At 36.4% G+C, this 9,714-nt stretch overlaps 1 protein-coding gene across 5 annotated transcripts in view; it reads left to right on the forward strand.

The window, feature by feature from the left end:
• SUSD1 (sushi domain containing 1) overlaps positions 1–7,102 on the forward strand; it is a 41,931-nt gene extending 34,829 nt beyond the window's left edge. For 3 of the 5 annotated variants that reach the window (XM_058827626.1, XM_058827627.1, XM_058827629.1), the window contains 3 exons: positions 915–954; positions 3,046–3,139; positions 6,014–7,102. In XM_058827626.1, the coding sequence (XP_058683609.1) occupies positions 915–954; positions 3,046–3,139; positions 6,014–6,152 (273 nt within the window). In that variant the 3' untranslated portion in view covers positions 6,153–7,102. Of the gene's footprint in view, positions 1–914; positions 955–3,045; positions 3,140–6,013 lie in introns of those variants that run through there. The other 2 variants (XR_009276215.1, XM_058827628.1) reach the window with 2 other exon arrangements.
• Positions 7,103–9,714: the final 2,612 nt, after the last annotated feature.

Raw genomic sequence — 9,714 nt, forward strand, 5'->3', positions numbered from 1 at the left:
TTTTCCTTGTCAGTCCTTTGTTTTTTTTTCATTAACCAGAAATTTTTTTATAAATAATGGGTTTAAGAATCATTGAGATTCCACAATTAAGCATGCAGACACACAGAAGTGAGATTAATCACACAAATGCCTTCATCCTTTTATCCAAATGCTTCAAAACATAACCTTCTTTCTCAAACATACTATTATTCACAGCAACATATGCTACAATATGAAAAATGCATGTATTGCATATGTATTATGTGAAAGTCTGTGAAAGTCATTTAGCAGGAAGCACTACAAAAATACACTTCACACTAATTACACAATAGATAATAGAACCTAAAATAGAACTTTTTGTGTATTTATCACTATGAAGAGCCAGGGGGAAATGCTCTACAGAGACCAAAGCTTACTGTAAAAAAAATCAAACCTGCTTAACAAGTGTGCAAAAGCAGACCCTTGATAAATATTTCTCTAACTGTAAGTATTCTATAAAGTTATTAAAAATTACCAAGCACATTATCATAACTGAAGAAAATTCTACATCTAGTATTTGTAAAATATACCATCTATTTTAATCTACATGTTCTGTATAAGAGAGAGTTAACACAGCATTTTCAGCCTTGTCTTAGCATTTCATAAATGCTGAATTCTTATCAAAGCAACATCAAAGATCCCTCCATGGATGGAAGGTTGTAAAAAGAAGTGAAGAAAAATGAGATAAAAACTGGAGCCAGGCTTTCATCAAAGCTCTATGTCTAATCTTATTTTTATAATTTATAATCTTTTAAGACAATATAGAGGCTGCTACCAAGGGAATAACAAACTCCATTCCCAATAGTATTTTTTGACAATGGCTGATCTTTCAGAGGGTGTTAGTAATAATAAATTTTTCTCATGAGAAACAGTGATTTATATGTTTTCTTTTCTAGGTGAGAACACAGTCCTGTGCTGTTTGGGCACAAATTAAAAGTAAGTCAGTTTTTCCTTCAATAGAAAAGTCTAAATTGTCATGGCTTCGCTTGGCAGCATAAACTAATAATTGCTGTGGGTGTTTCTTTCTTCGCCATTCATGATCTGTTGACTTCAAGGATTGAAAACATTAGAGACAGAAAATTTTCCTTACTCTTCACTATTCCATTCCAATGGATTCAGCAATCCATTCTAAAATGGACTCTCCTATTTTTCCTGGTTTTCAATGTTGCTTTTTCTGTGCATCACATCCTAATCTTTACAGCAATTTTTGTGCACAAAAGATTTGAACCATCATCACATCACAGAGGATGTGAAATTTTGGAAGCTTATTTTTAAGATAGTTCTATATTGGCTTAAAGATTTAAAAAAATCAAAGAACAACCGTAATTAAAAATAAAAATATAAAAACAAAAACATACAAACAAACAACAACAAAAAAACCCAAACCAATAAAAAAACCCAAAAAAACCAAACAACAAAAACCACCAACACAACATCCCTGCAATATGTTTTTGATTTTAGAGGCCATATTTTTTATTTTAGAATGTTCTGATAGTCTATCAAGAATAGTATCTTTTTACAGTCTTAAAAAAACCAGAAGATACTGTGTAAAAATGAAAAAAATATATATTTTTCATATATATATATATATATGTATACTGGTAAGTACAGTTTCTTAGGTATATAAGTGACATAACTTTAAAACCCAGTAAATTTCTCAGTGTGGTTTTATTTTTATTCACTTCTTGACTTTAAAATGTTTCTAGTTAATGAGTTTACCTCAGAGGACTTTGGAATCCACTAGAGGTTATATTTCCCTCCTTTCCACCATAGTTGAAACTACTCTTCACCGACTTCATGTCTCAGCAAAAAGCTAATATTTGCCACCCCAGACAAAGAAAGCAGCACTACTGGAGTCTCCTATGAGCCCTAAAATCTGCTTTTGAGATGAAAGTCTCACAAATTTGAGTTAGGAAAGGCAGTAATGCTGGAAAGTGAGACAGTACTTTGGAATGATGTCAAATTGTGATGCATGGAGTGCTTGAGGTACACCTCCTCCATATCTGATTATCACTATAACTGATCTGTTGACAACTCTGTGTTTATTTCTAGATTTTCTTCAGTTACTCTTTCTTTAATTACTCTTATGACCTAGTTAATATACCATCACACTTAGAATATAATGTAGGCAGTTCTTCCTTGTGAAGATTCTGCTAAGATCAAGGATTTCATAGGTTTGATGGTCTTCCATTGCTAGGACTGTTTAGGCAATAGCTGTAAAATAACTCTGGAAAGATAGAAGATTGTCATTTTCTGAATTTGTCATTTATCAAAATGTAGCACATCATCAAAGGCTGTCTTACAAATAGGTGGATTTTGGTTTTGGGGCTAAAACAATGAGCGTAGGAAGATGAGAATTGGACAGGTCAGGCCTTTGGCTTTTTGTTGTAAATCCATTTGCCTTTATACTGAATGGACTTACAGTCGAAGTGTCTTTTTCCCCAATATACTTCTGTAGCTGGAGAGCCTGAGAGTATTTTTGGTTTGCTGAATCCTTTGAGAATTATTTCTTAATTCAGCTTGTGTGGAAGGCAAATCTGTACATTAAATCCAAACCAAATGACCCTGTTTCAGGTGCCATCTACTAGACATTGTGTGATAGATCATTGTCATAAACAAGTGGTAGGAAACTGTATTAAAAGCACACTTTCTTTTGTCACAAATAAGTAAAATGAAGTTTTAGGGTTTTTCATGATACACACTCTAGAATATGGAGGGAAGACAATTCCGTAATTTTTATGGAGGGCTGATATCTTCTCTAGAGATGTGTAATTTGCTGATGGAAACTGGTGTTACAGTGTTATAAGGACAGGCATGTCAAAATTGAGCTTAATAATATTTTTTTTAATACTCTAATTAATCTTTCTTCCTCAACTGGATGGTAACTGCTAGATAGTCAGCTCCATTACTCTCATTAACTGAGCCATAAGTCCAGCACCTGGGTTTTGTTACTATACTTCAGTTATGAGCAGACTGCAGCTTCACTGTTTGGTTTGTTTGTTTGAACTGTTTGATACTTTCTTTCAGATTTATCACCCACTCTGCAATACATGACTGCTGTTGGATTAGGGTCACTGGCTGCTGTCTGCCTTATATTGTTCCTGACATTCTCCGTGGCACGGTATGTGGTGTTGCTGTCTGCCGTTTTGCAGTCCTCTTTCATGTGCTTTTCTTTACAGATAGTTTTTCTTGACAATGTGCTTGGCTTAGGCATCTTGGTGGTTAAAAACTGTAATCAAGGGTGCTTTCAGTGGCTATTAATGCTGTCTGTTGCTTGAACTGATGTCTGTATCTTTGCAATTACTGGCAAAACATCTGAAATGTGTAGGGGTTACCTTAATAAAGGAAGGATTTAAGACAGTGAATAGAACCAGGACTTTATTACAGAAGAGTTCTGATTTAATGAGAATTAAGTACATGAAATTTATATGCTGTCAAAATGTTGATGCACTTTGCTTATGTACAGAGCTAATTTTTTTCTTCCCAAATTTATTCAAAAGGTCTGAAAATACTTGTTTTTCACTAACGGTTGAACTTTACCTAAAGGCCATGATAAAAACATATTTAAAATGTTTAAGAGATTTAATAATTTATGTTTCATGATCCTTGACTCAAGCAGGGTCAGTAACTTCATAACTGTCTTCCTTTCAAAGCTAAAACAAATACACAAGTTACGTAATTGTAAATGCCTACATACATGTAAAACCTCTTCACTAAAAGCTATATCTCTATTGTTACTTCAATATGCATATCTGCAAGAATAGTATTCTGATATATTTGAATATATATATTAGAATATATATATTATACCCCTTGAAGGGTCAGGAGCTTCCAGCTTGGGGGCTATGAAATATAGCATTGATTGGTTAAGCTGCTTGTTTGGCATTCTGAAACAGAAGGAGCTAGTTGTACATAGGGCTGAAGAAAGGAGATTTATTTGGATTGTTTGTGGTTGTCTGAATTTCAAATCAAAATCTTACAATCAAAATTCTGAATTATATATTCCATAGTCTCCTTTTTTTCTTTAAATAATTAAATAAACAGATCTCAGGATTCATTTGGCAGTAGCATGCAGTGGTAAACTTGAGCTTGCAGTCTTGGTTGTTTTTGGGGATTTTTAAAACATTGTCAGAGTCAGCTTTGATATTTGAGGAAGGGGCTTTTACTGTCTGGATTTCTAAAGTAGCTGACTCCTGACAGAGGGCTTACTGCAAGAGGAACAGGTTCCCTGGGCTGTCATGGTGTGAAAGGCTTCTCAGTTATTTCAGTTTCTCTGGCAAAAATGTGCCAGAGGGATATTAGTACATTTCAAACTGTGTCAAATCAATTAGGTTCATAGTGATAGGAGAATGATTTGAGGTATGAGACAGTACTGGAAGAATGATGTATGAGTATGAGCCGCTTGTGAGAGAGTGCAGAGAAGATAGACCCTGAACTTCTACTTCAGCTTTTTTTCAAAAGGAGCAAGAGAAGATGAAATCCTTAGGGAGCTGATTACATTGAGTATATTTGACAGTGGTGTATTGTAGGAGACAAAGACTTAATAAGTCAACAAGTATCTTTTAGGCCCTCAGTGCCATGTACAGAGAAATTATTGAATCCATTCTCCTGTTCTAAGGAATATCGGACAGAATCCTTGACAGAAATTAAAACTGTCCCAATCCATCAGTAGGTAGAAAAGGGAAATTGCAGATGTCAGTTTTAATAAGACCCTTCACAATAGTCACAAAGAAACATCTGCAATATTTTAAATAACAAATGTGCTTTTAGTTATAATTAGCCATCAGTTTAATGCATTTCTGAGTAAGAATGTGATTTGAAAAAAAAACCCATATGAAGTCAGCCTTCTGACTATCTGGTTGTAAAACCATGGTCCGGCTTTAGACACTGGTAGACAAGGTATATGTGGCCTAGTAGGAGAAAAAGAGAGTGGAATTTGATGAGAGAGATCTGGAATCTATTTAATCTAACTGAGAATAGGGCATTCTAGTGGCAGGTTACTTAGGCTGGCAGAGGAGATACTGCCAAGAAGCATGGTATGCAAATGTACAAAATACTACTGTATAAAGATCAACTTCCTCCTGTTGGTAGTGCCAGTGGTACATGTACCATCCATGGGCAGTATACCCGTGTGCTTCTAAACTGTAGGAGAGAGAGGCATGGGAACAGATTGCTGTGAATGCAGCTTCTGGGTGGTCTGCAAGAGGAGGTTAAACAAACTAGTCACTAATGACATAGGTATGGCTGATCTTGCCATGGTGTCAGGTGAATGGTCTTGGATTATTTCTTGGGGTCCCTGTAAGCTTCTGTCACAAAGAGCCACTGTATTCAAGTGCTCACCAGCTTGCCACATGTCTGCTGTCTCAGGAATTGTGTTTCCACAATGGGTCTGGGTGTGAATTCCTGCTAGTGTGGTCGCTAACAGCAGTTCCAACTGTTCGTCAATGAGTAAAAGTCTGGCACTGGATTCACAAAGTGAAGTCTTGACTCCTGATGTCCTTAGATTTTATATTATTTTAATAATTATATTTTTAAAATATTTATATTTTATATTTTTATTTGTATTTTATATTTTTATTATTTATATTTTTTTATATTTTATATTTTTTAAAATGCATTAACCTATAGCTGCTATTATTAAAGTGGCTCATCATTCATACACCTTACTCTATTCCTCTTAGTTCTTTGCTTTCTTTTGTATGTGATGCCCATTCATATGTATAAGGACAGTACCAGAACTCAGGATTTCTGAAGATCTACACTGGGCATCAATGTTGTTGATGGTCAGGTAATCATCTGGTGACCTATGGGAATGCTTCCTACCCATCTCACATGCTGTGATGACCAGCACTGTGTGTCTTCAAAAAAACTTCAGAAACACTGTCATGTGTCTTATCAATATGAGTGATACAAGTTCCCTGTCAGGTTTATGCTTACGTCTTGAATAATTTGTAAGATTTATTTTTTTTTTAACCGGATTTTTTTCTGTCTCCAGCTCTTGTCTCCACAGCTCAGCACATCCCCCACCTGCTGCTGTAGCCTGTGAAGCTGTACATTTATCTACTACAGTAGATGTGGCACAAGCAGGGATTGCATCATCATTCCTAGAGACTGAAAGTGTCTCTCTTCTCTGATGGATTATTTCCGGAAGTCAGCAAAGAAAAAACATGCTCTTCTTTCAAAGCCAGCATGTGTCGGGTATCTGCATGTCACATATGTACTACAGCATGGGCAGTTTGTTTGTCACTGGAAGTGAGATGTTTATTGTCCTGTCTTTTTCCAGATGGTATGGTGTGTAAAGGAGAACCCTCCCTGACAAGCAGGTTATCATGCATCCCATGTGTTGGTCAGAGGCTTTCAGCTATTCCAGCTGCATGAGTGGCTGATAATAAATGCTTGTATTGTACTCGATTACATGAATAATCCCCTGATCCAATTAAAACTGTTTTGAGGATTAACTGCTACTTTAGATACCTTTGCACATATAAACTGGCCTATTATGAACAAAAACAAAGACCTATCTTTATGCAAGATAAACTGCCTATTGTATTTCCAATTATAAAGGTAAACACTTCTATCAGTCACTTACAAGTAATAATACATCAGTAAGATGTACACTGTTAGCCATGAAGTTGCCAGATTCAAGTAGTGTCAGCAGCTGATGTGTTCCAGAGATATTGCAATCATTGCTCATAGCAATTAGCAGTAATTGCAAATAATATACCAATCTATAAAACTGCAGTTTGCTCAAAAGCTGCTTGCTTTAATGGCATGTGAAACTAATTTAAGGAAGGACCTTCCTGTGCTAAGTGCAATTTTGTTAATCTCTGTTCTATAATTACAGCTGAGTAAAGCCATCAAATCATTGTCTGGTTAATTGGTTGGTGTGTAACATCTGGTTAGAGTCACTTAATAAAGTGTAATTAACCAATTTCCTATGACACACTCCCAGTTAATACATTTTTTTCTTCTGTAAGAAAGAATCAAGTGGCTTTGAATATTTCCACTCCTCTTCAGAAGTTGCTTTGTTATATGTTAGCAATCTGTTAACTGGTGAAATAAAAAAGCAGGAGTTTTAGTTTTCACTCAATTTTGTGATTTTTTTTTAAGTTATGTTTTTTGTTTTACCACTTCAAATAGATGCTACACGTTTTTCTTAATTTTTAAATTTATGAATTGCTAATATTCTGACGCCTACTGCTCTTATAATTTTAAATGTTCTATCTGTGACATGTAATTAGGGTCTTTTTGGGCTTAAAGTGCAACAGCAGATTTCATAGTTAGAAGCAAAGAGGAATTACAGCCAAAAAGAGTTTTCAATTGCTGCAACCAAATGAGAATGCTTTTTTCAGGTCTGGGCAGATTCCATTTACGTTATTCAGCATTTACAGAGCTGTCCTTCAAGTTAATAGTTAATAGCTAAGTAAGAACACCTTTGTCTACAGTAGGGATTAAAAGTTGATAGCATTTTCTGTTGCTGATTGACAAAAAATAACTAAACTGTTCATACTGGGAAATCATGCCTTAATTTTTCAGTTTCTTATATGGCATTCATCCTCACACATTCCATGCCTAATTCCCTTTCTCAATGGAATAGATTTCAAGGTTTGGTATAGCAGTTCCAACTGCACTACTTCATTCTGATGCAGTCTCCTGCTGCTCTGGTCCTGTGAGAGAGTTCATGAGCAGCTGTTCCTGTGTAAGGGAGAGCTCGAGAGGCTGGAAATTATTTAGAGAGACAGATGTGCCATCCTCTGTGAAAAAAGCTGAGCTTCTTTTTATGCTTTACAGAGACCACCAGTGTTCCAGTATACTACACTTATCAGGACCATAAAGTCCATCTTGTCAGTGGGTATAACTGGAAAACTGGAGGTCTTTGTGTAACCTTCAGCAAGTTATTTCTTTTCTGTGTGCCTCTTATTTACTTAAGTTGCTTTTTCATAATGTAAAGTTTTCAGAGCAAGGCTCTTTTCTTACAAAACATCCATACTTCTGCTGGTAGTTAGATAACATATTTAATGACTGATTTGGACATCTCCACACAGCATAGCTTCTTAATATCCAGGAATGGCATCTTTAATTTTCCACAACAGCTACAGTTCTGCAAGTTTCCCTTATTCCCTCTGTCTCCATTGTCATCCTTGGCAGATCTACCTCTGGCTGTAAGCATATCTTTGTCTTTGTGTACTTATCTTTCTTCCACCTATATCTGTTTCAGTTAAATGTAAAAGTACTAGAAAACTAGTTTAACCTTGCCATACTCAGATAGATGTGCAAATATTGACAGTTTTTTGTTAGACCCTTGCTCTACTGCTTCCAAGCTTTTCTGCTGAACTAATTGCAATGCCACAACCACACTCTGGTGTTTCCAGAAGTTCTAGAGACATTTCTAGTGATCCTTCACTGCCGTGCCTCCAATTAACACTGAAATTTGTCTTTTTTTTCCAATTTTTTCTCTGCTTTTTCAGATAGGTGTTCCATACCCAGGCCCAGTAAGGTTAAACAAACTGAATCTACTCTTCTTTTACTGTTGATCTTTCACGGTGCTATATTGAAATGTGCTATATTGAGAAACTCATTGGTTTAGATCCATACCAATGTCTGCACTATATGCAAAGTGTTTCAATCCTCTGTATAGGAAATGGGAAATTTTTAGTCCTGGATGAACAATTCTTGTAAGCTTAAGTGAAACTATTTTTTCTATTTTATTTAATGATTGTAAAGTAACAGAGAGTACTGTAAAAGTCCAGCACTTAGGCAAGTGATTGTGATGGCATGTCAAATGAAAAAGGTTTTATTGTAAAATACATTTTCTGCGACATGTCACTGATGGGTCCTTTAAACCTTTTGGTGAGATTTCTTTGTTTTGGCCATGATAAAGACATCCAGAAGCTGGCCAGGCTTGTTTTGTTTCAGTATTTATATTGCCAATCAATTGTACAGACAAGGTCAGATTCATGGTTTTAAGCCCTCAAGTTCATGGGAATGAAACACCTCACAGCCACTCCCTCCCTCCCTCCCTCCCTCCCTCCCTCCCTCCCTCCCTCCCTCCCTCCCTCCCTCCCTCCCTCCCTCCCTCCCTCCCTCCCTCCCTCCCTCCCTCCCTCCCTCCCTCCCTCCCTCCCTCCCTCCATTCTTGCAGTCCAGTGGAAGGGGGAGGAAAATCAAAGTAAAACTTGCATGTTGAGCTAAGAACAATTTAATAATTGAAAATAAAGTAAAATACAATAATAATGGCAAAAATTTATAGTAATAACAGTAATAATAGTGAAAAGAGAAAAGTAACAAGTGATGCACAATGCAATGCTCACTGTCCACTGACAGATGCCAGATCCCCGCTCCTGAATCCAGACTGTGCGAGCTTCTGGGTGGCTCCTCCCAGTTTATGTACTGGGCATGATCTTCTGTGGTGTGGAACATCCCTTTATCCAGTTTGGGCCACCTGTCCTGGCTAAACTCCCTCCCAGTTTATTGGGTTTTTTGCATACCTACTCACTGGCAGAGCATGAGACAAGGGAAAAAAAGAGTCCTTGATTAAGGATAAACACTGTTTAGCAAAACCCAAAACATCGGTGTGTTATCAACACCATTCTCATTCTAAATCCAAAACACAGCACTGTAACAGCTACTGAGAAGAAACAAATTCTATCCCAGCTGTAACCAGGACAGCTAGCCTGCTCCTTATGTTTGTCTATG

This window comes from Poecile atricapillus, chromosome Z (assembly GCF_030490865.1).
Source record: "Poecile atricapillus isolate bPoeAtr1 chromosome Z, bPoeAtr1.hap1, whole genome shotgun sequence".
NCBI lineage: Eukaryota > Metazoa > Chordata > Aves > Passeriformes > Paridae > Poecile > Poecile atricapillus.